Below are 27,688 nucleotides of genomic sequence, written 5' to 3'. Positions count from 1 at the left end.
CGATTCTGTCTCCCCCCCAAAAAAAAAAAAATGTAAAAAAAAAAAAATTTAAAAAAAAAAAAACAAAACATAAACTCTGAATCTCTGTCCCGCCTTCAAACAGTTGCAGTGAGGATTCTGAAATGCAGCAAGTACGTTTCAGGATCACCCTAGCCTCTGCTCTAATGTGTGCTACTTACTGTTCTCACAATGCTTGGCTTCCAGTAGGTGTTTTGTATATGTTAGTTGAACAAACGAATGAAAGATCTCCATCAAGAAACTGCGGGCTTGCATGTGGTGGGCCCAGGGAGTCCTGCTGCCGGGACTCATAGTGCACCTTTGGTTTCAAAGGGGTTGGTCCATGAGTGATTCAGGTGCTGGTGAACCCAGTTTCTTGGCCCTGCCCTGCCGCTGGTCTTCTGGCAGACAGAATGTGTCTGGTCATTCTGACCCCAGTGGGACCTCAGGGTGAGAGTGTGAAGCCTCCTGCCTGGGAATCTGCTAACCTGGGCATTTCCTTTGGCCAGGCCAGTTTGGCACCGTGTGTGCGCGCGCGCACTCGTGCACGCAGGAAACGCAGCTAGTGGTTGCATTCCAATAGAGGGGTTGCTCCTACACAGTAGAGACTGACTATGTGGGGCTGAACTAAATAAACTGCACGCAGGTCTGGAGCTAGGTGGAGTGTGCTGAAATCTCCACTTACTTAAGGGATCTGCATTTGCATTTGAGGCAACATTCAGGATACCCTGAGACTGTGAGCTCATTTTATGAATCAGAAGCATTACAGCATAATTTTGTGTTGGAAACTTCTATTTGGAATCCAGATCACCCTCCCTCCACCCCAACACATGCACACTTACAGGGGCGCTCACAGTCACACACTTGGGAGTGATGACAGTTAGTGGGGCATCAGTTCAGATTCCAGAGCCATCAGGCAAAACTTGTCCACACCCACTTCCGCCCCCATACTCAGATCACCATTCCTGGATGGTGTGGGGACACTAACCCCGGGCAGTGACTGTGAAGGAAGCCTGGCAGGTGCACAGGGATGAGGACTGGGCAGACGTGGGTTCCTACTCCAGCTTCTTTACTTCCTGTGTGGCTTTGGGCATTGCTTAACTTCCTGAGCCTCAGTTTCCTCACGTGTGAAATGAGGATGATAATAGGGTCGCTGTGAAGTTTAAACAAGATCATGCATGCAAAGTGCCTGGCACACAGTAGGTACTCAACAGATGATGGCTGTCATTTCACTGGTTCCCCCCAAGTCCAGCTGTGTGCCTTTTGCTCCTCCCAGGGAAGAGGAAATGAAGTCTGTCCTGCTTGTGGTAGGAGGGCCCTCCTCCAGGGCATTGGGGCTTGTGTGAATGAAGCTCATTTTATAACTCCCTAGGCCGTGAGTATAGCTGTGTGATCCTCCGTCATCTAGACCGGCCCGGATCCTGGTGCCTGTGTGTTTTTGCTAGGGATTCCGTCCCTGCAGCCCAGGGTTAAGGGCTCAGCTTCCCAGAGATCAGATGGTGCTCTCAGGAACCTACCCGCCCAGGCCTCAGGCAGAACTGCTCACGTGGGTGGGAGGAAGGCTGCTTTCTCAGCCCAGGAAAAAGTCCCCTTGTCTTTGCTTCACCTGAAGCCTCCCAGTGTGACCTCAGTGGAGGTTTGGGTGGAGCTGAGGGTGGGAGTCGTCCCTCTAAAGAGCGCCTTGGCTCTTTCACCAATTGAAATAGCAGGGGTGGAGTGGGGGAGGGGGGAGACACCAACATATTATATAAGAAGTTGCCACATGTCAAGACAGAGCTGGGGTTTTGCTGGGGCGGGGGTGGGGGTCTCCCCGAGGGACCTGATTGCCTGCTGTGGTTTGCGGGGGTGGTGGGGAGGAGAGGGGCTGGGGGCCTGAGGCTTCCCTGGCAGTGGTTCTCGCTCTTGCTCTTCCTGGAACGCAGCCCGGTGCTGTGGCCAGCTGGGGAAGGTGCTCCCTGTTCTCTCTGCCTTTCTCTCCAGCCGCAGGGAGCTCGTGGGTTATTTTTTCCAGGCAGTGCTGCTGCTTCCAGGAGTCTCAGGGAGGGGGGAGGGGAGCAACCAGGGCAAGATTTGTCCACACCAGAGCTTGAAGAGGGGGAAGTATACCAGGCTTGCACCCAGAAGGGGGTTCCCTGTGAGGCTGCCCAACTTCTCTGGGGAAATAGGGTCCAGAGAAGAAGGAAAACAGTGAGGGGTTTTGATTCCCAGCTTTTTCCAGCAGTTGGGCAGGCAGAGGCCCCATCCAGCCTGCTGTTGCCAGAATTTGTCAGTTCCTTGAAGGGGAGGGCCCCAGAGCTCAGAATTGCTTACGTGATAACTGGCACCCCGAGAGTGCGTGTACCGCTGGCTTTTCTCCCCCTTTCTTCCCTTCTACCTCCTCCTCCCTCTCCCAGCCTTCTGGCAGCTCCTGGGGAGTGTACCTGACTGCCTGACTGCCGCTCAGATCCCTCTCCCCACCTGATCTTGCTCTGACCTCCTTAGCTGGCACTGGGTCACAGTCCTGGGCTCCCCAGCTCCCAGGAGTCATCCCAGAGCTGGAAGGAACTTTGGGACATCTAGTCCCAACTCTTTCCGTTTCAAATGGGGAAGCAGAGAGGCAGTGAATTCCTTGAGGTTCCCCTCCATGCCCCCACTCTCACCTGAGGCGGGTAGGAAGAGGAACTGCTCCAGTGTCCATCCGGCCCCTGGCCCCTGGCCCCTGCCCCTCCCAGTTCGGAAGGTGGGAGGGCTGCTTCGGTGCAGGAAGAGCCCAGAGGAGTACTGTCCCTGCTCCTGGGTGTGGCTGAGTCCCCAGCTGGCTCCATAGTTATTTATTTGTCTGTCTGTGTGTGTGTGTGTGTGTGTGTGTGTGTGTGTGTGTGTGTTAGAGTTCTGTGGTTGGGAGACTGGATCTGAGTGAAAGCAGAAGTACCCACGCTATGTCAGCTATGTGGTGGGCAGATTGGACCTAATAGGGACAGTCAGGAGAGGAAGAAAGGGGGCAGAGGCCCCCTCTGCGCAGTGGCCGCTGTGCTCTTTTTGTCCCTGCATCAGTGCTTGCACACTTGAGCATAAACAGCCCTTCCATGTTGCTAGCAGCTGCCTTTCCTTGCTGGCTTTGGGCAGAAGAGGTGCCAAAAATAACCAGGCGGCACTTCCACTTGTGGGACCTTCACTGTGGTCGCCTTGGGGCAGGCTGACTTGCTCTCTGCAGGCGTCCCTGCTCATTTGTCCTCTGGCCACCCTCTCCCCAGCTTCCCTCAGGTGATGGCACTTTCCCTTTGAATGCTCTTCTTAGAGTGAGCCCAGGAGGGTGGCAGCTCCATTAGGGGCCTGGAAGCTCTGCCAGGTATTATGTGGGGACTCTCGTCTCACCATGTCCCTGCAGGCCCTGCTGGGACAGCTGAGCCCAGGCAAGGCCTGTGCTGGGTGTGCGCCTCCTGGGTCCTTAGGCCAGAGGCCCTGCCTGCCTGCAGAGCCCCATACTATTGCTGGGACCCCTCATCCCCTTGTCCTGCTCATGCTGGCCAGCCCTGCGCTCAACCAGCTGCAGAACTGAGTCTCACCATTCAGTTCCTCCCGAGGTGTTGAAGACTGACAATGATGCTACTCCCGCCCAGCAGAGGGGAAAGGAAAGCACATTTCTTGAGCCTTTACTTTGTGCCGGGCACTCTTTGTATCTATCAGCCTCGTCTAATCCCACAGTAACTATGAGGTGAAGATGGTGTACCCATTTACTGACAGAGAAACAGACCCATAGAGAAGCTGGTGATTGGAGAAGCCCAGGCACATTTTGTCAGACCCTAAAGCCCTGTCTCTTTTTTACCATGCAGCTCACACTCTTCTGGGCTCTTTCCATGTGCAGAGGGAACAGTGTTTTGACCCTTGGAATGAAGGACTGGTGTTGGGAATTCAGGCATTCAGGCACCTTTAGACTGGCTGATTAGGGAGATATTCTGGGCTGGGAAGGGTGGGGAAGACCCCTCTGAGGCTTCCCTCTCCAAACACTGCACAAGGCAGTCAGAAGCCGAGCCTGAGCCACGAGGCCCTCCTGTGGAGGGCAACAGGCACATGAGGGTCAGCTGTGTGTGTGTGTGTGTGTGTGTGTGTGTGTGTGTGTGTGTGTGTTGGGGGTGGGGGGAGGGAGGTTGCTGGGGGAGTCGTTCATGCATGGGAGGAGTAGAAAGGTTTAGTTTTGGCCTCCCTGAGACCTTCCAAGTGTCTCCTCCTCCCCAAACATGCCAGCCTCTGTAGTCACACCTGACATCGGTTCTAGGACTTGGGTCTCCCTTCCTGGCTGTGAGGTCTGACCCTGGGGTCCATCGTTCCAGCTGGCTTGGCCCAGGTCTCAGAGAATCTGGTTGGTGTGGACTTGGGGCTTGGGCTGGATGCTCTGCTGGTGCCTAGTGCCAAAGGCCTCTGGGTGTATTTCAGGAACAATAAAGAATAAATCAACACAGGAAAAAAAGGCCCCGAAGCAGCTGCTCAGAGACTGGAGAAACGCAAGGAATGTGTGAGCACTTGGCAGAGGCCCTGGATCTTGACCAGGGCCTGAGAAAGGGCGCGGCATTGACTGGATGGTTGGGCAGATGAGGCAGGCGGCTCTGTGCCCACCTTGTAGTTCATCCAAGAGGCCCAGGCAGCCATGATGACATCCCCTCTGCTGACAGCAAGTTTTTGTGCTTCTTGGTCACTAGCAGATATTGGGGAGCCATATTGTCCCCACTCTTTTGCTCCAAACCAGCAAGACACCCCCTCGCTGCCCACCCCGTGCCACCTGGTAGGTCTTGGCCACTTCTGGAGCTGACCACGCAGGAGACCTTGGGCTGATAAGGACACCACACATGCCAGACCCCCCCTGTTCTGCCTCCCTACCGAGGGGGCATGAGCCAAACATCAAGGACCTGGCATTGCCAGGGAGTGCTGAGTGTAAGAACACCTACCTGGGGAGGCCCTGATCACACCTCCACCCAAGGAATCAGCTGCGTGTCCTTGAGCAAGTCACTTCACCTCTTAGTTTTATCAGTCATGAAATAGAGATTTGGACCAATGATCTTTGGAGGGGGTGGGCACTATCTGTCTCCCTTAATTAGTACGTGCAGGCAATAGCCCTTATTTAGAAATTCAAGTTCTTGAGAGGAAACCTTTCGGAGAGCCCTGTGCAGAGAGGTGGGTTGCTAGGGCTGGGGCTGATGCTCAGTGCCCTGGGTGGAGGCCATCAGCATTAGTAGGAACCCAGTCACGGAACTGACTTGACCCAGACTTCAGGGTGCCAGGAAGGGACAGGAGCCTGAGCCCCATTGGGATTTAGGATGTCTGAGAAGCAGGGGAGAGTCAAGTCTTTATTTGTAAAAGGCTGTTTGTCAACTGCGGGTGTGGGGTTGGAGAGTATGGGAGGGGTGTGGCTTCCTCTTGAGCAGAAAATGGTGAGCCTTCCACAGGTTGTCCCCTGTGGTGGTGATCACCAGTAGCCTCTTCATCTTCAAAGCCATCCCCTCCCCAGGCCTCTCTCAGCCACCACCTTACCTGACCAGCCATGCTTACAGAACACCATGGTGGTTTTCAGGCCAGCTGGAGCTGCTTCTCCAGGGAGAAGATGTGAGCAGTCCAGAGGCTGCTGCCATCTGTCCCAGCCACTAAGCAAGACGTTGAGCCTGAAGCCCTGGGGAGGAAGTTGGCAAAAAGGACTGTGGGTTCCAGTCCCTGTCTTGCCTCTGTACTCCTGTGGCAAGTGATTTGACCCCTTGGACCTTCAAGTTCCTCATTGAAAAAGAGGGAGAGTACTAATACCTACCTCGTGAAGGTGAAACAGTGCCATGGGCTTAGCACCATGGTAGTGGCACCCTCTGGAAGTGTTGGAGATGGCGATGGTGGTGAAGGAGAAAGCCTTATTTTTTGTGATGTTGGGATTTCACCTTGGCTCCAAGCCTGCTCAGTGTCTTGCCAAAAGGTGTGGCCTAAGTGGAGGCATGAAACATTGTTATTGGAATTCTTGGTTCTGGGCCCTGCTCTGCTTCTGGATGTGCATCTGCAGGCTAATTTCTTTCCTTCTCTGGGCTGCTTTGTGGAACGAGGAATTGGACTGAGTGAACACTGGGTATCCCTTAATATTTGGAATCTGTTCAGCTTCCCCAGCTGGGCCCCGCTTTGCTGGTTGGCTCTGAAGAGAGGCACAAGCCACCTTTCTCCCTGTGGAACGGAGTCTCTTGTTCCAGAGTGAGATCCTACTGACCCTGCAGCTAGCTCCCAACTCACCTCTGCTGCCCTGCCCCCTTACCTCAAAACCCCATGGGCTTCCAGGGGTTTAACAGATACCCCCAGTCTTTCGAGGAGCCTGTTTCTGACGGACTGGGGCTGGGATTATGTCTTGGTGGGAGTGTTCTATACTGTGCTCTGCTTAGAAGTGCTCCCAGGAAAAGCAGCAGCTGGGAGGGAGCAAGAGGAAGGGGGGAGGTGCCCATATGAGTGGGGTTCTCCTGTGTAGCATTCCTTCTGAGGCCCACAGCAAGTGTGGAATTGGGATTTTTTTGGAAGAATTATGGGAAGACCAGGGACTTTGAAGGCTGACAACAGGGATTTGAATCTTGCTTCTGCCTTCTTAACGGCAGAGCCTCGGTTTCCCTCTAGAATGCAGACAATCAGATGCCCAGATGGGAAGTTTGTAAGCATGGATTCGGGGTATGTCAAGGGCCTGGCGTGGGGGGAAGTGCTCTATAAATGTTTGCTTCCTTCTTTTGGATATTCTGTAGACAGGCAGGGGGAGTGAAAATATTTGCCTGTGGCCTTTTTCCCGGGGAGAAACAGGCTGCATAACAAACTGTTACAGCCCCACAGGCCTCGCCCTCCCACAGCTGTTTTGATTCTGGGGTCAAGCTTGGGGTCAGGTTCAGTGTGTGTCCGGTGTGGGGGATGGGAGGAGGGCTACCCAGGCATTTGCAAAAATCTGAGCTCTGCAGTTTCCTAGGGCTGTGGAGAAGGTGTAGAGACCATGGTCTGAGGGAGTGGCAGTTCTGGGCTGGGAGAACTTGACAAGTTACTTATAACCTTCATTTCCTGTAACTTCCCCAAATTTCCTTCTGTTATTGATTTTTAATCCTATCTCATTTTGATTGGAGAACATGCTTGGTATGGTTTCAACTCTTAAATTTATTGAGACTTGTTTTATAGCCTAATTTATGATCTATCCTAGAGACTATTCCATGTGTTCTTGAGAAGAATGTGAATTCTGCTGTTGTTGGGTGGAATGTTCTGTAGATATCTGTTAGGTCTAGTTGCTTTATAGTGTTGTAGTCTTCTGTTTCCTGTGGATCTTCTGTTTAGTTGTTCGGTCCATCATTCAAAGTGGAGTATTGAAGTCTGCAGCTAGTATCGTGGAGTTGTCTGTTTCTCCCTAACCTGCCAACAGTTTTTGGTTCACGTATATTGGGGACTCTGTTGTTAGGTGCATATATGTTTATAATTGTAATATCCTCTTGATGGCTGGACCCTTTGATCATTATAAAATGCTCTTCTTTGTCTCCAGTTGTCTTAACGTCTATAAGCATAATATTAGCATGGCTGATCCAGCTCTTTGGTTACTGTTTGCATGGTCTATCTTCTGACTTCCTTTTACTTTCAACCTGCCTGTGTCCTTGAATCTAAAGCGTTGTCTCTTGTAAACAGCATATAGTTGGATCAATGGGTTGTTTTTAATTTTTTTAACCCATTTTCCCAACCTCTCCCTTTTAATTGTAGTGTTCAATCTATTTGCATTTAAAATAATTATTGATAAGTTTGGGTTTACGTCTGCCATTTTGCTATTGATTTCTGTCTTGTGTCTTTTTTTGTTTGTTTGTTTCTCTGTTACTCCATTACTGTCTTCTTTTGTGTTAAATAGATATTTTTGAGTGTATCGTCTCTGACTTATAAAATGGGACCAAGAAGAGTGAGGGTTAAATGAGATGTTGCCAGCAATGCATTTAGCACTATGCCTGACAGATAGTATGTGCTCAGTAGACAGGGCATTCATCTGGGCCTCTGGTGCTCTAAGAGCTGTGGTCAGCCCTAGGGCTAACTGAGAGCAAAGTCCATCCTATCTCCTGGGCAGGGTATGGCCCTCTGGCAGTCAGCTCCTTTAGGAGGGAGGAGCAGTGGGTCCTTGGAAACCACACTGTGCCAGTCCCTGACCCTCTAGTCTTCCCCTTATCCAGCATCCGGGCAACACGTGGGCTGCTTATGAAGCACTGCATATTTCCACGGCCCTCCCCCCCGAGGCCTCACCAGACCCGGGAGCCCATCGATCGCTTAGGGTAGGTTTGAGAACCACTGCTCTCCATAGCTGGGCAGCAGGGTCTGATAGAGATCTGGTTTGGAGTTGGCAGGCTTGGATTTGAATCCTGGCTCCTCATTTGTGTCCTTAGGCTGTGACCTGGAACAAGGTACTTCTCAGAGCCGACCTTTTCTCATTTCTCAGATGGGAATAGTGATTACACAAGTGAGCAGTACTCACACACACTGGGCATGTGGTCAGTGCTGGTGGCTAACATGTCATGTGGCAGTTGCTGGTTACAAAGGTGTTTCTTAGTCCTGCCGTGTCCCCCCTGCCCAGCCCAAAGCTCCTAAGTTCCTCAAAGGCAGGAGCCAGTGAGCCGCAGCTCCTGGACCAGACACCTGGTGATCTGACAACCAGCCCACTGCACTCTCCATTGGGCCCAGGCCCTGATCCTCCCCAGTCTTGGTGCAGAAACACAAGGAATTGAAGAAGCCTTGTGGGACAGTGGTTACTGTGAATAAGAGCATGAAGATTCAGAAGGGGTGAGAACAGTGTGTGCCAGAGGCTGCCTGCAGGAGGTAGGCCTTGAAGAAAGGTAGATTGTCAGAGTGGAGGCAGGGCTTCCGGGCAGAGGGAACAGCTGCGGCAAAGGCTCAAAGTCAGGGAACTCTCCCCAGGTTACATGTTCCTTGTATTTCTAGCTCCTGCATGGGCCACTGTGCATTATAATCAGTGTGTGTTTCTGTGTCTCTCCTCCATGAGACTGGGAGCTCTGTGCAGGTAGGGACTGTGCCCGTTCTGTGTCTCCCAGAGCCTGGAGGGCTGCACAGGTGTTGTGTATGAGGAGAGGTGGGGGGGTTGTTAGCTAGGCAGGGTGAGGCCATGCCCCTGTGAGAGAGCTCCTCTGTGTCTTGGCCTGTCTCGGGCAGAGTCTGGCACTGGGGCTCAGACACAGACTCCAGAGGGCTCTGCCCGAGACCTGCTGGGAGCCCTGCCTTTCCAAAGGGAGGGAGGGGTTGGAGCAGCCTCCGGTGGTGTGAGTCCCTTAGGGCATAAATTTATAAGGAGACCAAGGGCCCCACCCATCCCCATGAGGCCCTTTCCAGAGGTTTAGCTATTTAAGGAACTTAAGGGATATTTGCTGTATCTCTTCTGCCAGTTTTTACCTTACTCCCCTGGGATTCCCAAATCCTGTTGGAGGGGATTTTCCTGGGCAAAATCTGAGCCTGGAGGCTCGATCCTTTCCTGGCTCTGCCTGAGACTCTTTGCTTCCCCCCTATAAAACAGATCTGGTTATCCTGGCCTCTCATGGACATCCTGACTTCCTATGGACTTCCTGAGGGTGTTTGCTGGAAGTAGAGGAGAGGGACAATAAAGGTAGATACCTGAATGAAGCCCTGAGGGTGGCTCAGAAGGCAAAGGAGTCTTCTCTCACACATATCCCTTTAAAAGCATCTCAGTGTTAGAGCATTTTTTTTTTAATTTTTTTTTTAACGTTTATTTATTTTTGAGACAGAGACAGAGCATGAACAGGGGAGGGGCAGAGAGAGAGGGAGACACAGAATCTGAAACAGGCTCCAGGTTCTGAGCTGTCAGCACAGCCCGAGGCGGGGCTCGAACTCACGGACCGCGAGATCATGACCTGAGCCGAAGTCGGACGCTTAACTGACCAAGCCATCCAGGCGCCCCTCAGTGTTAGCATTTTTATGGTCACAGCTCAGACTGCTGCCAGCTCAAACCCTGGCCAAACCTTCCGAGCCTGACCAGCTTGGTGGCTGAGACCCCTGAGACTCTATTGGCATGGGCTCTGCATTTCAGAGCTGAAGTTGAATCTGGAGAAGTGCTAATCTGGGGACTCTCTGGATGGGGAATGGGCAGAGCATAGGGCCTGCTCTCTCACGCCCCCAGGGGCATATCAGAGGCAAGTCCTTGTCCCTGTTGCTGGTGTCTCCTTCCTTACTGGTTTGCAAACTCCTTTATAAACAAGACTTATGTGTCCAGTGGGTTGGAGAAATGGGGCCCTTCAGCCTGGTGTGAACTTGCAGTTAGAGCAGGGCATACAGCACTGCAGATGATTGCACTGTGTCCAGAGGGAAGGCTTATGTAGGGCCTGGGCAACTCTAGCTAGCCCAGGATGTCAGTTCCAGACTACTTGCTCAGTGTGGTTGTAGCCACAGTCCCCAGAGTATCTGAGAGAGAACTTTCCAGGATATGAGTGTGGGCTGGAGTGCCACTGGGCCATGCTGGGCTCCTCTAAGAAGGGAGGGCTCCTCACCCCCTGGCATCCTAGCCAGATACCTTGGTGTCTTAAGCCCAGCCATGTCAGGGCAGGAGGTAAACAGATCCACAGGCTCATGTCTCTCTCTGGCTGTGGTCTAGGTAAGGGTGGGAAGCCATGGGGAAAGAAAAATTGGACGGGACAACAGAGGGGCTGGCACTTTCCCAAGTTGACCTGCATGTGGTGTGGGGCAGCAAGTGGCAGTCAAGGGGCAAAGTAGCCTGTGGGCCAGCAATTAGAGAAGAATTTGTGCTCAGATGGGTTGGAGAGGGCCTGAGGCGACTGATGGGATGGGGTAGGATGGGGTTAGGAGGCGGGACCTTTTCACTTCATCTCAGCATCATGGAGATCTCTGATGTGCATCAGGGAGAGAGACTGGAAGTCAGGGCTGGGCGGGAGCCCAGGGTGGACGTGCGGGCCATGAGTCTGCCCGGGCAGAGCTCTGACTCACCTTGGGCGCAGTCTTGAATGAGCATCCCAAGAGGCAGATACAAGCTAAATGCCAAGGTACAACGGTCTGCAAACTCTGCTCCATGGAGCTTGCAGTCTGCTGGGGACAAAGAAATAGAAATAGGCACCTGGAATTTAGTGTGCTGAGTGTTGGCGGGGGGTGGGGGGGGTGGTTGGGAGGTGTTGTGGGCTCATAGTGAAGCTTCTGGCTAAGCCTTGGGGTGAGGGAGGACTTCCCAGAGGAAGCAGTGTCTCAGACCTGAAGGACAAGTAGGACCTGGCCAGATGAAAGGGTGGAAGGTGTCCTAGGCAGAGGTGCTGCCTGGCCAAAGACCCGGAAGCAAAGCAGGAACAGCACTGAATGACGGCTCAAGCATGGCAGGTTGAGAGAGCTGGCAGGAGCCAAAGTCTGCAAGACTCGTGGGCAGGATAGTTTAGACTTTGTCCTAAGATAGCCTGTCTGGTGCTCTGGGAACTGGCTGGCCTAGAGATTTGGAGCCTTGTTAGATGCTGTATTTAGGTCTGTTTTGCCTTGGTTAGGGATGCATGAGCTCTGACTCCCCGTCTTCCTAGTGCTGACTTGGTGGGGTGGGAAGTGGCCTCGGTTGTAAGAGCAGCAGCGAGGAGTTTTAGCAATAAAGGTCAGGAGGGACTTGCAGTCAACTCTGATCCCTGGGTCAGAGCTGAGCCCCTGCAGCTGCTGGGACAAGCTAGTCCTGGCCTGTGGAACCTTGACTCACAACGGTCTTGTCTCTCAGATGGCAGTATGCAGTATCTCCAGCTTGGGAGTGGCCTTGGTCCCCTCTGCGGGCATGTGGCAGGGCTGGTGAGGGTACTCAGGGAGCTGTATGTGTTCTAGTTGCCCTCCCTGGAGGGTATGGTGTCACCATCAGCATAGAACTCCCAGAGGCCTTTCCAGCACCTTCTCTCACGTGTCTGCAAAATACATATGTGGGTTCAGCACTGTTTCCTTTTCTTGGTGCACATTGCTTTCTTCTATAGAGAAAAAGTGCTTTCCACCACAGATCTTCCTGAAAGCCTCATAGGTTCCTGGTCACTGATGTCAGACTCTTGCCTTGTCTTCTGTCCAGGGGTGTATCACCGGGTCTGGTTAGGGATTGGTTGCAACAGTGCAGTGCCCAGCGGAAAGGAGAGTGAATACAGCCGGGACAGACAACCAGACTGATAAGAGTGGGTTGTACTGTCTGGGGCCCCTTGGTGACTGTGGGTTTCCTTTTGCAGTGTTCCTGCATCCGCTGTTAGAGACCCTGCAGCTGGTCCCAGGGTGAGCTGCCTACAGAGGTTCCTCGTTACACCCTCTTCCCTGCACCTTCAGGGAGTTGGCCCACAGGTCTGCAGCCTTCGGAACAGATGGCGTCCTTCCTCTTCCTCGCTGTGAGGAAGGACAGGCCAGCTTCCACCTGAGGAACAGAGAAGTGGGGCTGGGGCACAAGAAATGAGAGGAAGTGGCTCAGTCTTGTCCAGCGTTGCGAGCTGTGATGTACGCGTAGGGTATGAGAGCTGGAAGCCCCACCAGCAGCAGCTAGACCTGAGGCAGGGGTGAGCTTGCAGGGGCTGGAGAGGAGGTTAAAATAACAATGCTTCATGCTTGGGCTTCATGCTGATTTACAGTGCTGTTGTGGGAACTGGACATATGCAGAGCACTTAGGACAGACCTGGCACAGGTGCATTTTATTATCATCATCATCATCATCACCATCATCATCATCCTACTACTACTACTATTATTACTATTATTACTACTACTTAGGGCCCTGCTGCCTTGGTGTGTCCTTTCCCCACCTTCCTCTAGGAGTCCCAGGCATCTTTCACTCTTCTCCTCATCACCCCAGATAATGACCTTTCTGCTCTGTGGGTCCCAGGTCTGGGTCTCTGTGCTTTTGGCACTCTTAGCCTTCCAGTAGGGGTGACGGAAAGGACTCTGCAGAAGCTTCTGGGGTGATTCAGCCTCCCCAGAATTTGCCCCCTTGGTTTCTTATAAGCAAGTTCCCAGCCTAGCTTTAGAAACCTACTGTGGTGTCCTGAGTGATCGTCCTTCATTGCACAGGGTGCAGGGTGGGAGGAGGCAGACCAGCCTCACCAAACAGCTGCTGGTGAGCCAGTGTGGGGCCCAGGGCAGGAGCAGCCCTGCCCTGGAGCATTATTCACAGACTCCGCCTCCATCTCACCCAACCCAGTGTGCAGAGCTTCCCCTCCCCCAGGCTCTGAGTGGCCATCCCCCCGCGCCTGGTGCCTGGTACCCTCCACAAGGTGCACACTCGCACGCACGTACACCCAGGCTCATCTGCCACGTGGTCCTTCCCTTCCTCCAGTCTCCGAGCCCATGCTGTGGCTCAAAGGCAAGAGGGCTGTGACTGGGGTAGGAGGGCAGTCTATGCCTGTAGGACCAGGGGATGCACAAGTGCATGTGAGCACCTGAGGGGTTCTCAGGTCCCCTGGAGGCACATGGACCTTCCAGCTCCCCCTCAGTGCCCTCCCCTCAGCACATTCTTCCTTCCTCTGCCTTGCTTCTGCAGACACATACTTCTAGTTTGTTCTTGCTGCTGGGCGAGGCAGAGCCTGACTCCCGTAGCTAGGACAGTCCCAGCCTGCAGCTTCACCATGGTACCGGGGGTTATTATTTTCATTGAGGGGGGGCCTGGCTTTTGGGTCTTTGCTCTGAATTGGGTTGGCCGTCAGGGAATGAGAGTTTAAAGGTAAAAAAAAAAAAAAAAAAAAAAAGGAGTTTGTTCTAAAGCTGGTCCTCTGAGCTCCCACTGCTCCAAATTGTCCCCCTGCTACCAGGGCCAGGACCTCTTGGATGCCCACCTAGTCTCTCTCCCTCCCCAGACTCGCATAAGTGAAGACAAAGGGGGTGCTAGCGGGAAGAGTCTGTCTCTCTCTCTCTCTTTCTCTCTCTCTCTCTCTCACTTACTTCAGGGCCCAGAGCTGAGAAAGGAAATGGAGGAGGAAGTTCCTCCCCTTCTGGGTGCTGGTGAAAGTGAAAGGCAGGTGGTGGTGGGGCTGGAGTGAGTCACAGCCGCTCAGGAGGGGAAGGGCTGGGGAGCTGCGGAAGCCTGTGAACGGGTGATAGGAAGCCTCACACTGCAAGCCTGCTCTTACCGCCCGGCCCTTCTTGGCTGGGTTGATTTCCTGGGAACCCCTGGGACTGCTAACTAGGACCTAGAGCTTCTAGGGTCTGAGGTCTGAGGTTGGTCCGGACCTGCAGATTTATTCCCCAGGGCTTCCTGAGCTCCCCTCCCTTCCCTTCCTGGTCTGACTGGCTCGGGACCAGAATCTCATGGGGAAGAAGTAGGCCATGTAGCTCCCACCCTCACCAACTTCCCAGGGAGGGGGAAAAAAAAAACCCCTCTCTGAAGAAAGACAAAGTCTTTGAAAATACATGTAAGTTATAAAATACTGGTCTTCATTTTGACTGTCCTGTAGCAGGATAAATAGAGCAATGTGTTTTGTTTTGTTTTTTAAATCAAGTTAGAAAATAACCACAGACACTCTGAGCACTCTAACTCACACTATGTCATAGGAAAATCCCTCCAGATCTAAATTCTAGCAATCTGCATCCCCTCAGTATCGTAGTTACTCTAGTCCTTTGATCGGGAGCTCTTTGGCAGTGGAGGAGGAGGGTAGGTGGGGATTGCTGACCGGCTACCAGGCTGGATTCTGCCTCCAGCCAGCCAGGGCTGCAAAACAGGTTCTGTTATGGTTTAGGGAAGGCTCTGGCAGCCACGGTCCCACCCTGCAGCTCCTCCCAGGGGTGGGGCTAGAACTGCACATACCCTTCTAGGGCCTCACCTACATGCCTCAGTGCAAAGGACGTGAGCCTAGCCCTGGGCCTTGGACTCTGCAAGGACTTGGTGGGCTCCCACCCTGGAGCCACATGGTTAGTTAGGAATGACCCCTGTTGTCTCTACTTCCTGTGCTTGAGATAAGCTCAGAGCATCAGAGGAGGCATTGGCTGCATAAAGCTCCTCCTGGGTCTGGTGGGGAGGCTACTGCATGGACAAATGTGCTCGACCAACTGGGCAAGGGGAGTCAACTGAGATGGGAGCTCAACGTGGCCTTTGTCACTCCTTTTCCCATCTTGGCTACAGGGGCTCTGACTGGATCTCAGCCCCACTTGTTCCCAGGGTGGTGCCTTTGTGCCGGGTACAGATTACACAACCAAATGCTGCAGGGTGAGGTGGTGGGACACAGAGAGTCACAAAGCGCTGCCTTCTGGTAGCTCCCCCAAGGTTCTGGCTCCTGCCTCACCTGTGCTGCTCTGTGAACTTGGGTCCATCTCTCATACCTGTGCTAACATCCGGGGCATCCTGGGAGGCTATGGCTGACACTGTCCCTATTCTTCTGTCTGCAGGCTCCAGGGTCCTGTGGAACATCATGAACTGGGAAGAGTAGAGGAGCCCAAGAGCCATCCTACAAAGAGCAAGGAAGAGCCAACAGTTCTTTTGCCCTGTGCCTGACCTCACCCCCCAGCACTTTCCCCTCCCCCTGTTCTGCCCCCACTGGCTCCTGGACTAGAGCTGGGCTTCCAGCAGAACATCCCCACAGGGGATGGGCAGCTGGTGAAGTAGGGCTCACTGCCGGGGCCCAGTTGGCCACACCATGAACCTCCAGGCCCAGCCCAAGGCTCAGAACAAACGGAAGCGTTGCCTCTTTGGGGACCAGGAGCCAGCTCCCAAGGAGCAGCCCCCACCCCTGCAGGCCCCACAGCAGCCCCCAGCCCCTCCACAGTCCACCAGAGTGAAGGAGGAGCCTTACTTTGGGCACGAGGGTCCGGCAGGGGCCGCCCCTGTCTCCCAGCCTGTGGAGCTACCCCCTCCGAACAGCCTGGCCCTGCTGAACTCTGTGGTGTATGGTTCCGAGCGGACCACGGCGGCCATGTTGTCCCAGCAGGTGGGCTCGGTCAAGTGGCCCAACTCTGTGATGGCTCCAGGGCGGGGCCCTGAGCGTGGAGGCAGTGGGGGTGTCAGTGACAGTGGCTGGCAGCAGCAGCCAGGCCAGCCTCCACCCCACTCGACATGGAACCGTCACAGCCTGCCCCTCTACAGCGGACCCAAGGGGAGCCCTCATCCTGGCATGGGGGTCTCTACCTACTACAACCACCCCGAGGCACTGAAGCGGGAGAAAGGAGGCGGACCGCAGCTGGACCGCTACGGAAATGCCGTGCGGCCGATGATGCCACAGAAGGTGCAGCTGGAGGTAGGGCGGCCCCAGACGCCCCTGAACTCTTTCCATGTGGCCAAGAAGCCCCCAAACCAGACACTGCCCCTGCAACCTTTCCAGCTGGCGTTCGGCCACCAGGTGAACCGGCAGGTCTTCCGGCAGGGCCCACCGCCCCCCAATCCTGTTGCGGCTTTTCCACCGCAGAAGCAGCCGCAGCAGCAGCAGCCGCAACAGCAGCAGCAGCAACAGGCCGCCCTTCCCCAGATGCAGCTCTTTGAGAACTTCTATCCCATGCAGCAGCCACCCTCTCAGCAGCCCCAGGACTTTGGCCTGCAGCCGGCCGGACCCCTGGGGCAATCCCACCTGGCTCACCACAGCATGGCGCCCTACCCCTTCCCCCCCAACCCTGATATGAACCCAGAACTGCGCAAGGCCCTCCTGCAGGAGTCAGCCCCACAGCCTGTGCTACCTCAGTCCCAGATCGCCTTCCCCCGCCGCTCCCGCCGCCTCTCGAAGGAGGGTGTCCTGCCTTCTGCCCCTCTGGATGTGGCTGGCACCCAGCCTGGACAGGAGCCCACCAGCAACCTATTCCTACATCACTGGCCCCCACAGCAGCCACCACCCGGGCCCTTGGGGCACCCCCATTCTGAAGCCCTGGGATTCCCGCTGGAGCTGAGGGAGTCGCAGTTGCTGTCTGATGGGGAGAGACTGGCACCCAACGGTCGGGAGCGGGAGGCTCCCACGATGGGCAACGAGGAGGGCATGCGGGCAGTGGGCACAGGGGACTGTGGGCAGGTGCTACGGGGTGGGGTGATCCAGAGCACTCGACGGAGGCGCCGGGCATCCCAGGAGGCCAATTTGCTGACCCTGGCCCAGAAGGCAGTGGAGCTGGCCTCACTGCAGAACGCAAAGGTGAGAGTGGCATGGGATGGAGGCCTGGCCTGGCAGAGGGCCGGGTGAGCTGTGTCCGCGGCCAGGGGCAAGCAAGTGACTCCAGGTCTACGGGGTGGTTTTCTTCTTCACTGAAGGAAATTAAAGAACCCATATGCTTCAGGAACTTCTAAACTCCCTCCATGCAAAGAATCTCTACGTAGGTGCATTCATACCTGAAGGAAAGATAAAAGGTTTGCAGGCAGGAAGGTGCAAAACACTGTCATGGGTTGGCTTCTTCATTGGGCACATGAAGGATTGGGAGTTGAGGAAGGTGAAACCATTGCCAGATCCAGTATCCTAAAATGAGTCAGTGGCAGTGGTTTCCACAGGTGATGGTACTTGCCAAAATGCATCGAACTGATGACAAATAGGTGCATTTTGTTGTATGTGAATTTTACTGGCAATAAAGTTGATTTAAAAGAAAGGACAGTAACAACAGGGAAGAAGAATGAATAGAATTTGAGCACCTCTCTTGTACGTGGAGTTTCTTACACTTGATCAGAGAAGTAATTTATCATCAAACCCTACGACAGGGTGCTGAGGCCCATGGAGGATTTCCAAGGTTATAAAGCTAAGATAAAGGCCTGGCATCTGACTCCAAAGCCAGTGTTTTCCCCTCCTTCACTGGAGGTTTCAACACCCCCCCCCCCCCAACCCCCAATGCCTACAGCAAGGTTGGATTGTCAGAAGCTACAGAACTTGACTTCAGGCAGTTTCCAATGGGGAAAAGATACAAAGACCATCATTACCTTGTAAAAAGTTCCTTGTTTACTTTCTTTTGCAGAGATAAGGTTTTTTTGTTGTTTTTTTTTTAAGTTTTTAAAATTTATTTTGAGAGAGAATGAGTGGGGTAGGGGCAGAGAGAGAGAGGGAGAGAGAATTCCAAGAAGGCTCCACACTGACACAGCACAGAGGCCGACATAAGGCTCGAACTCTTGAACTGTGAGACCATGACCTGAGCCGAAATCAAGAGTCAGATGCTTAACTGACTGAGCCGCCCAGGTGCCCCTGCAGAAATAGGTTTTGAATTTAGATACTATTGCATGTGCCACACACTGTGCAGGTCAAACGAAACACATCTGTAAGCCCCTTGTGGCCCAAGATGGTCATCTGAAGACCGCTGCACCAGGCCAGGATTGGAGGACCTGGCAGAGGGAGGTTATGGAGAGTATTTGGGAGTGTGATGAGAGAAAAGGTATTTAGGGAAAGACCATTGGGAACCATTATGGGTTCCTGAATCAAATGTGACTAGGGGTCCTGGGCTTATTAGGACTTATCTTCTAAGTCTTACCTTCATTCCCCCTCCCTCTCCTTCTCCAGGATGCCAATGGCTCTGAGGAGAAGCGGAAAAGTGTGCTGGCTTCAACCACCAAGTGTGGGGTGGAGTTTTCTGAGCCTTCCTTAGCTGCCAAGCGAGCACGAGAGGACAGCGGGATGGTACCCCTCATCATCCCAGTGTCTGTGCCTGTGCGGACTGTGGACCCAACTGAGGCAGCCCAAGCTGGAGGTGTTGATGAGGATGGAAAGGGTCCCGAACAGAACCCCGCTGAACACAAGCCATCAGTCATTGTCACCCGCAGGCGGTCCACCCGTATTCCTGGGGCTGATGCTCCAGCTCAGGTATGAGGGGGTTCCCCCTGCAAACACCTATAGTACCTGTGTGCTCCCGGGGGCCTAGTACCCTATGGGAAAAAAGAGGTCATGGTAGTATAGGAGGGATTCAAGCAACCTGCGAGATACTGTTTATATTTTCCAAGCCAAACTTATGGATAAATGCACTTAGGGGAGACAATGAGACAGTTTTATACTTGAAATTGAGACTGCTTATGAAAATCTAGGATGTGTGAATCTCTTTCATTTTAGGTCAGCAAATTGTCACCTCTAATATGGGTCAGATTTTGTGCTAGGCATTGGGATATAGAGATGTTTACTTGTCCTGTCAATACAAACATATATATGTTAAAATCTAAGGTTGGGGTTTTATCTATTTTAGTTTTTTGTCAGTATTTGTTTTACACATTTTGATGCAATGCATACTCATTTAGAAGTGGATTAGACACTTCATCATTGTGAAATGTTTCTTTTTATCTTTACTAGTCTTTTTGCATCTTTTTTTTTTATTAAGAAGAATTTTTTTTAACGTTTATTCATGTTTTGAGAGACAGAGACAGAGCGTGAGCAGGGGAGGGGCGGAGAGAGAGGGAGACACAGAATCTAAAGCAGGCTCCAGGCTCTGAGCTGTCAGCACAGAGCCCGACACAGGGCTTGAACTCACTAACTGCAAGATCATGACCTGAGCCGAAGTCGGACGCCTAACTGACTGAGCCACCCAGGCACCCTGTTGCCTCTTTGTTTTTGGTGTTTATTTATTTTGGAGAGAGAGAGAGCACGCGCATGTGCGTGAGTGGTGGAGGGGCAGAGAGAGAGGGAGACAGAGGATCCATAGGAGGCTCTGTGCTGACAGCAGAGAGCCCAATGTGGGGCTTGAACTCACAAACTGTGAGATCATGACCTGAGCCGAAGTCGGACGCTTAACCGACTGAGCCACCCAGGTGCCCCTCTTTTTGCCTCTTAAAATCTACTTTGTGAAATATTTTATTTTATTTCATTCCATTTCAAGAGAGAAAGAGCCTGAGTGGGGGGAAGGGGTGGGGGGGCAGAGAGAGAGAGGGACAGAGAATCTCAAGCAGCCTCCGAGTTCAAAACATGGAGCTCGAGGGGCGCCTGGGTGGCTCAGTCGGTTAAGCGTCCGACTTCGGCTCAGGTCATGATCTCACGGTCCGTGGGTTCAAGTTCCACATCGGGCTCTGTGCTGACGGCTCAGAGCCTGGAGCCTGTTTCAGATTCTGTGTCTCCCTCTCTCTCTGCCCCTCCCCTGTTCATGCTCTGTCTCTCTCTGTCTCAAAAATAATAAACGTTAAAAAACAAAACAAAACAAAACATGGAGCTCAATCCCACCAACCATGAGATCATGACCTGAGCCCAAACCAAGAGCTGGATGCTTAACTGACTGAGCCACCCAGCTGCTCCTACTTTGTGAAATACTTAGATTTCTTTTGGTTAGTGTTGTGGGGAGGAAGATGCGATGTGTATCTTTTCCATCTTTTTACTTTTAGCCCTTAAGGTGTATCTTTCAAGTGGCATATAATTGGTGTTTGTTATTACCTGTTCTAACAACTTTTGTCTTTTAGAGCATTGATACAGTTTACATTTAATGCAATTACTGATATACTTGGGTTTAACTCTGCCCTCTACTTTTTGCTATTTATTCCATGTTGCCTCTTCTGTTCTTCGCTACCTCTCCTTTCTCCCACTTTGGATTGATTGGGTTTGTCATTCCATTTCCCCCCTTTACTAATATATTCTTTATATACTTGTTTATTCCTTATTCTTATTTATTTACTTAATTATTACTCCTTTAGTAATTACCCAAGCAGCCTTTCTTACCTGGATTAATTGGAGGGAACTAAGCCCCACAATAAGGAATTTGAGTGACTAGTTTTGCAGTTCACTGGAGGATGGCACATAGCTCGTACCCTTTCTAGATGCACAGGCAAGAAGCTAAGTCATTACATACCGTGAAAACTTACATTAGGCCTTAATTCTCTGGTTGAGAAGAGCTACTAGAGAGTAAAATATGCATTCTTGGCTTATTGAAATCTAATGTAAATTCATATTTTACCTCTTCTAGAACAATGCAAAGTTCTTACAACACTTTAACTCTGTTTTCCACTAATCTCTCACTTATAGAATTATTAACATGTATTTTCATTCTCTAAATATTTTAACATCACCAGGATGGTATAACATCATTGTTTTTGTTAAGTTTTAAATTTTAATTCCAATATAGTTAACATATAGTGTTATATTAGTTTTAGGTATACAGTCTAGTGATTCAACAATTCTATACATTACTCAGTGATAACATTATTGTTTTGTTCAGTTGTTGTCCATTTTAGCCTGAAAGACTTACTGTATGTATTTGTTGTTTTCCATTTCTTCTCATATCTCCAAGCTTCTATCTCAGATCATTTATGTGCTGCTTGAAGAATATCCCTTAGTATTTCCTTTAGTGCAAGTCTGTTAATGATGAAATTTATTAGTCTTTGATTGTCTGAACATGTTTTTATTTCTTCCTTTTTGAAGCTGGGTAGAGAATTCTGTTGTTGGTAGTTCTTTTCTCTTAGCACTAAAAGGATATGTCATTCTATAATCTTCAGACTTCCATTGTAGTTACGGTGTTGGGAAATCACCATTAGCCATATTGTTGCTTCTTTGAATTTAAGCTTTTTTTTTTTTTTTTTTTAAGTTTTTAAACGTTTATTTATTTTGGAGCGACAGAGTGCAAGTGGGGGAGGGGCAGAGGCAGAGGGAGACACAGAATCCAAAGCAGGCTCCAGGCTCTGAGCTGTGAGCACGGAGCCTGATGTGGGGCTTGAACTCACCAACCGTGAGATCATGACCTGAGCCAAAGTCGGATGCTTAACGAACTGAGCCACCCAGGTGCTCCAAGCCTTTTTTTTTTTTTTTATCTTGTTGCTTTTAAAGTTTTTTCTTTTTTTTTGGTCATTGGTTTTCACCAGTTTTTGCTGTTATACCTATTGGTTTTCTTTGTGTTTATCCTGTTTAGAATTTGTAGTCTTCCTTAAATATTTCTTCTGTCCTATTTCCTCTCTTCTCTCCTTCTGGGACTCTAGTTACACATTTGTAAGAGTTCTTTACCATATCCCCTATTTTGTCTGTTATGCACTTATCTGTGTTTTCCATTTTTCTCTTAGTCTGGACTATCTTTTAGTTTACCTATTCTCTCTTTAGCTGTATCTAATATGTTGTTAAGCCAACTCACTGAGTTCTTATTTCTAGTTATTTTTTTTCAGTTACTGAATTTCTATTTGGTTCATTTTTAGAGTTTCTAATTCTTTGATGAAAACTTCAACCTTTTATTTTATTGCATAACCTAAGCATAGTTTTCTTAAAGTTTATGTCTGATAACTCCATTAATGGGATCCCACGGGTCTCTTTCTGTTACATTACTTCTTGTTTTTAAATCACATTTTGTTCTGTTGTATATCTGGCTAGTTTTAATTGCATGTCAGACATATATGAAAAATTGTTGAAGTAATTAAAGACTCTGGATGTTTTTCTTGTCTTCCAGAGAGGACTTATCTTTGCATCTGACAGGTAGCAAAGGGCATTAGCAATCCTGAATTATTTTAATTTAATCAGAGATTGAAATGAGATGATTTTAAGTTGGGCATTATTCCACATGTGGACTAATCTATTTCTGATTCACCTTTGTTCTGAGGATATAGCCCTTTGGAGTCCCAATCCAAAGCCTGGGGGATTATCAGGCTCTCCTTCCCTGGCAAGCCCTAAACTCCATTTAGTTGCTCAGCTTCCCACTTACCTCTTCCAGTAATGCACCCACCTCTAGGGAAAGCACAACTCCAGATGCTGGGCTCACTTTTTCACTTTCTTTCATTTCCTGTATCTTGGCTCTTCAGGTCTTTGACAACTTATTTGCTCTCTGATACCTTCAAAAATGTGGTTTTTATATTGAGCCTGAATTTTCTAGTTATTCTCAGCCGGAGAGTTAGCCTGTGATTCTGTCCTCTGTAACAAAAAGGGGAGCTTTAAGATTGTCATGAGCAGCACAGTCTCTACTCTCTGGGGTCTTATTCTCTGGTTGTGATAGAGGTTGGAGGCTAGAGGCCTCAGTTTATCCTGAGGATGGCAGGAAGGAGCCTGAACAACTACACAGCTCAACATACCCATTTCATAGTTGAGGAAATAGGTCCAGAAAAGGCCAGAGACTTACCTATATTTATACAGCCAAGTAATGACAGAGGGAGCCCTGGAATTTGGATCTCCTGCAACTCCCGCCTGTGAGCACTTACACTACACCAGGCTTAGGAAGATGTTTATTTTTTTGGTTACTTTTTTTATTTAGTTATTTGTTTTTCCTTGTACTATAGATATTTCAATCTTGCACAAAAGTATAGGGAATGGTAAATTGAACCTAAATATTTAGCCATCACCCAGCTTTCATGGTTTTCAAAATATAGCCAAATCATTTTTTATTTGTATCTCTACTTTTCCTTACCACTGGTTTTTTTTTTTTTTAAGCAAATCCCAAACATCATATCATTAAGTTCATAAATATTTAGGTTTATATCTGAAGTACATTATATATAAGATTCCTTCATTTTTCCTTCCTTCCTTTAACATAGCCTCAATATTATCACACCTAAAAAAAAATGAATACAAAAAATATTGTCAAATATTCAAAATAGTTTAATTCCATTTCCCTTATTACAAAATTACAAATCATTACGGCTAACTGAGTTCATATTGGATTTCTTGTCTAACAAGTTTGGGGCCTTTGGTTCCACTGCATTTTTTTCTGTGCAATCATCTTGTTCCCCTAAGGGAGAAAGAATGAAAAATTTCATTTCTTCCTAGTCTATAGAAAAGGAAAGAGGGCACAAGTGGGTAAAGGACATGGCCAAGACCTCATGGACAGTCAGTGCCCTCTGCTGAAAGGTGTTGTGGGAGCTGGACATGGGGAGAGGGGGAAAGCCTACTCTTCCCAGGTCTACTTAGTCAATGTGGCCAGCCTCACCTATGGGCCAGCTCTGTACTCAGGGAGATGATCTGGATATTGCTCACCCTCATAGGGTTCCATTCTCTTTTGAGAGGATAGGGATGGAGCAGAGAAAGGCTTCTCTTCCCTTACAGCTCTACCCTCTATTCTACATGGAGACCCATGAGGCATATCGAGCAGGGAGAAGTGTAAGCTAGGAGGGCTAACCTTTGACAGCATAAGTAGGCTGGTCTGTTATCGTAGGACTAATTTTATGAGAAAAAGTGCTGCAAGGACAGGACTGTCTTCTTCCTTTTGTGGTCCCATGCCCAGCTCAGGTCTTGACACATAGTAGGGACCTTCATCTAATATACAGCTTGATAGCAGCCAGTATTTATTGAGTAATTACTACATGTCAGTTACTGTTCTCAGTGATTTCCACATATTAATTCATTTAGTCCTCATAGCTAATCCATTTGGTAGGTACTTACTATTCCCATGTTAAAAATGATGATGCACAGAGAAGTTAAGACATTTTAAGTGATAAGTAAAGGGGGTAGAGCCCATTCTAAGCAATCTAGCTGCAGAGCCTGGGCCCTTAACTACTACAGTTCTCTGTCCAATAGCATACTTCACATTAGGTATTGGGAACTATGGCCTGTGGGCCCTATCCAGATGTAAGAATAGATTTTACCTTGTATCTTTTTTTTTTTTTTTAACATTTTAAAAGGATTATTTAAAAAGAGTGGGGAAGAGGAGAAGAAGAATATGTAACAGAGACTGGGTGCAGCCCATAAAGCCTACATTTATTATCTGTCCCTTTACAGAAACAGTTTGCTGACCCCTGCCCTAGTGGAGACAGTAAGAAGGGTTTTTGGACCTGTTCCCTGTCTCAGGCTTGCGTTGGTGGGTGTGGTGGGCAGGCTAAGTTCGAAAGGTGAGACTGACCAGCAGTGGTCAAGACTTCAGTTTTCCCAGCACATAAGAGTCTGAGCTATCTTGGTTCTGTTTCCTTCTCCAGGCTGATGACATGAATGTCAAGTTGGAAGGGGAACCTTCAGTGCGGAAACCAAAGCAGCGGCCACGGCCTGAGCCCCTGATCATCCCTACCAAGGCGGGCACTTTCATTGCCCCTCCCGTCTACTCCAACATCACCCCATACCAGAGCCACCTGCGCTCTCCTGTCCGCCTAGCTGACCACCCCTCTGAGCGGAGTTTTGAGCTACCCCCCTACACCCCTCCCCCAATCCTCAGTCCTGTGCGGGAAGGCTCCGGCCTCTATTTCAATGCCATCATGTCAACCAGCAGCATCCCAGCCCCTCCTCCCATCACGCCAAAGAGTGCCCATCGCACCCTGCTCCGGTCTAGTGAGTGACCCACCCTCAGGGGCCATGGGGGCAGGGAATGTGGGGAGGGAAGGCAATGGGCAGGAACGAGACTCTGACGATAAGGCTGCTGGGGATTGGCTGGAACACTGGGAAAAGGGGCTCCACTGTCTCTTCTCTGAGAGAGAAAAGGTGGTTGTCTTGGTTCAAGAACAGGCAGGGATGGGGTAGGGGGTATCAGCCCAATTGCTTGGGTTCAAATCCCAATTCTACAATTTACTGTTATGTTCCCTGTGCAAGTCATTGAAACTCTCTGGGCTTCAGTTTCTTTAGTATTTAATTGAGGATATTAGTAGTACTTGGTTGTTGGTGAAATTGCCAATTTAATCTATTTCTGGATCCACAAATAGCAGTTTCCTATGTTCAACCTGATAGCCAACTCACGGGGTTGTGGTGAGGTTCAGAGGCAGCAACAAACGTAAAGCACTTAAAACACCATGCCTGACGCATCATGTTTGCTCTTAATATTATGTGGTAGATCCTGCCTCCTGGGGCTCTTAAATAGTTGTTTTGGCCAAGAGCAGACATTTTGGCTGGCCCGGGTGGTGAACTGTTGAAAAATGTGGGCCACTCCACAAAAAGATCCATTTCCTTTGAAAAATGGGATAATCTTATCTCGTAGTGTGGTGGAGGATTAAGTGGGAGTAAACACCTCCAGAGGTAGTAGAACAAGGGTGAAGCCTCCCATCACTAGATTACCCTTTGACCCTGACCTCCCATGCCCTAGCTCTCTGGTGCCCCCTGGTGTCTGTGGGTGAGAAATGGCTCACTCTGGGCTGGCTGGCTGGCCTTCCATTCCACCCTCCCACGTACCTTCCAAGCTTCTCTCCGTGCCTGGGTTGCGCAGGAAGAAATCACCGTAGAGACCAGACTGGCAACAAAGAGAGGCCTGTCCATCCATGAGCATTTATCGAGTACCTGGGTGTAAAGCATTGAACTGGGTCCTGTGAAGGCTCCAGTAGTGTATGGGACAGCACCGGTCTGTCAGTTCTAAAGAGAGTACAGGGTCATTAGGGAGTTGACATGGAAACCTGGGAGACAGAAAAGCAGAGGTTCTGGGCACAGTGGGATCAACAGCCAGTGAGTGAGGGAGACCCTAACCTCCAAAGCCTGCAGAGCCTACTAGCCTGGGGTGGTGAGAAAGCCTCCAGGAGAGGGTGGGGCTAGAGCTAAGAGCTTGAAGTAGGAAGGAGGTGGGGAGGGCATACTCGGCACCGGAATGAGTGGTGGAAAGGACTGGAGGTAGGACCGTGCAGGAAGAGCAAGGAGCCACGAGTAAGCAGTCAGCTAGGTTCCAGGGTCCGGGCAAGGGGGTGGTGGGAGGCATAGATGAAAGGGGAGCTGCATGAGTGAGCCGAGCTGAGGAGCTGCAAGTTGCAAAGGGGGGGAGGTCAGCAAAGGTTTTTGGAGCAAGGGAGTGCCTCCATGTGGGGCACTAAGATTAGTTCAGGAGAAACTGAGGCAGAGAATCCAGCATGGAAGTGAGGAGATATAAACAGGGTTCTCCTTCACTGCCTTGCTAGTGTGCCAAACGTTTCAGCTTCTTTACTAGAGCAAGCATAGTTTAATGTTGGAGCTAATTCTGTAGTATGGGAGCTCCTGGGGCAGGGACCCAGCTTTGGGTGGTGGTAGTAGTAGTAGTAGTAGCTAATATTTATTGAGGGCGAGGCTTTGTGCATGATTTCATTCAGTCCTCGCATTAACCCTAGGAGGTAGGTAGTAATAGCCCCTTGCAGCAGGTGTGAAAACAGAAGCACCCACGTGCTTGGCAAAGTCACAGTTAGTCGTCACAGTTGCAGGCTGAGGAGCCAGGATTCACCATGCCTGATTTCCAAGTACGAGTCTCTGTGAGTCACTGCCATGGCTCTTGTGCAAACAGAGCAGCCATGTAGGGTGGGGTGGGGGAGGGGCGGCTTGCTGAAGGCAGGAGGGTGCCGTTCACCGATGTGCCTTTTGTCCCATAGATAGCGCTGAAGTCACCCCACCTGTCCTCTCTGTGATGGGAGAGGCCACCCCAGTGAGCATCGAGCCGTAAGTGCAGCCCTTCCTCTGGCCTATGGTAGGAGGGTGGCCGATGGGGTCCAGTGCACGCAGGCCCTGTGAGGAAGAGGAGGGTTGTGTGGGGCCACAGAGGGCTGAACAGCCTCTGAGATTCTGCAACTGGCTCTGGGCTTTACTGTCCCCACCCTAAAGGAAAGGACGAGCTCGGTTTGAATTTGCCTCTGAGTATCGGCAGGGCAGTCCAAGAGACTCTTTCCCTGTCTGTAAACTTGAAGCTTCTCCCCTTTCCAACCTCTGGGCCTTGTCTTTCTGGCACTACCAGGTCCCGTTTGCCAGGCTGTTCTCATGGAAGCCAAATTCCTTACACTCAGTTGAGGTCTTGCTGTGCTCAGCGTCTGTGGACTACCCCCTGCATCTTCTCCCATCCCAGAGAGAAAGATTCCCTGTGCCCGCGAGGTGAGGCCTCACTCCCTGCCCTTTCCACCCCTGCAGACGGATCAACGTGGGCTCCCGGTTCCAAGCGGAAATCCCCTCCATAAGGGATCGTGCTCTGGCAGCTGCAGACCCCCACAAGGCCGACTTGGTGTGGCAGCCGTGGGAGGCCCTAGAGAGCAGCCGGGAGAAGCAGAGGCAAGGTGAGAGGGGGC

At 50.7% G+C, this 27,688-nt stretch overlaps 1 protein-coding gene across 6 annotated transcripts in view; it reads left to right on the top strand.

Moving 5' to 3' along the window:
- Window positions 1–27,688, top strand: part of MIDEAS (mitotic deacetylase associated SANT domain protein) — a 66,834-nt gene that overhangs the window by 26,939 nt on the left and 12,207 nt on the right. For 4 of the 6 annotated variants that reach the window (XM_040477639.1, XM_040477643.1, XM_040477638.1 and 1 more), the window contains exons 2-6: window positions 15,331–17,051; window positions 18,393–18,692; window positions 24,677–25,022; window positions 27,005–27,071; window positions 27,534–27,676. In XM_040477639.1, the coding sequence (XP_040333573.1) occupies window positions 15,579–17,051; window positions 18,393–18,692; window positions 24,677–25,022; window positions 27,005–27,071; window positions 27,534–27,676 (2,329 nt within the window). In that variant the 5' untranslated portion in view covers window positions 15,331–15,578. Of the gene's footprint in view, window positions 1–12,197; window positions 12,241–12,490; window positions 12,516–15,330; window positions 17,052–18,392; window positions 18,693–24,676; window positions 25,023–27,004; window positions 27,072–27,533; window positions 27,677–27,688 lie in introns of those variants that run through there. The other 2 variants (XM_040477640.1, XM_040477641.1) reach the window with 2 other exon arrangements.

Source organism: Herpailurus yagouaroundi, unplaced genomic scaffold (assembly GCF_014898765.1).
Source record: "Herpailurus yagouaroundi ecotype Mexico unplaced genomic scaffold, PumYag 141, whole genome shotgun sequence".
NCBI classification, from domain to species: domain Eukaryota; kingdom Metazoa; phylum Chordata; class Mammalia; order Carnivora; family Felidae; genus Herpailurus; species Herpailurus yagouaroundi.
Note: the sequence above shows the minus strand (reverse complement) of the source record. Positions and strands in the feature narration are given on the sequence as shown.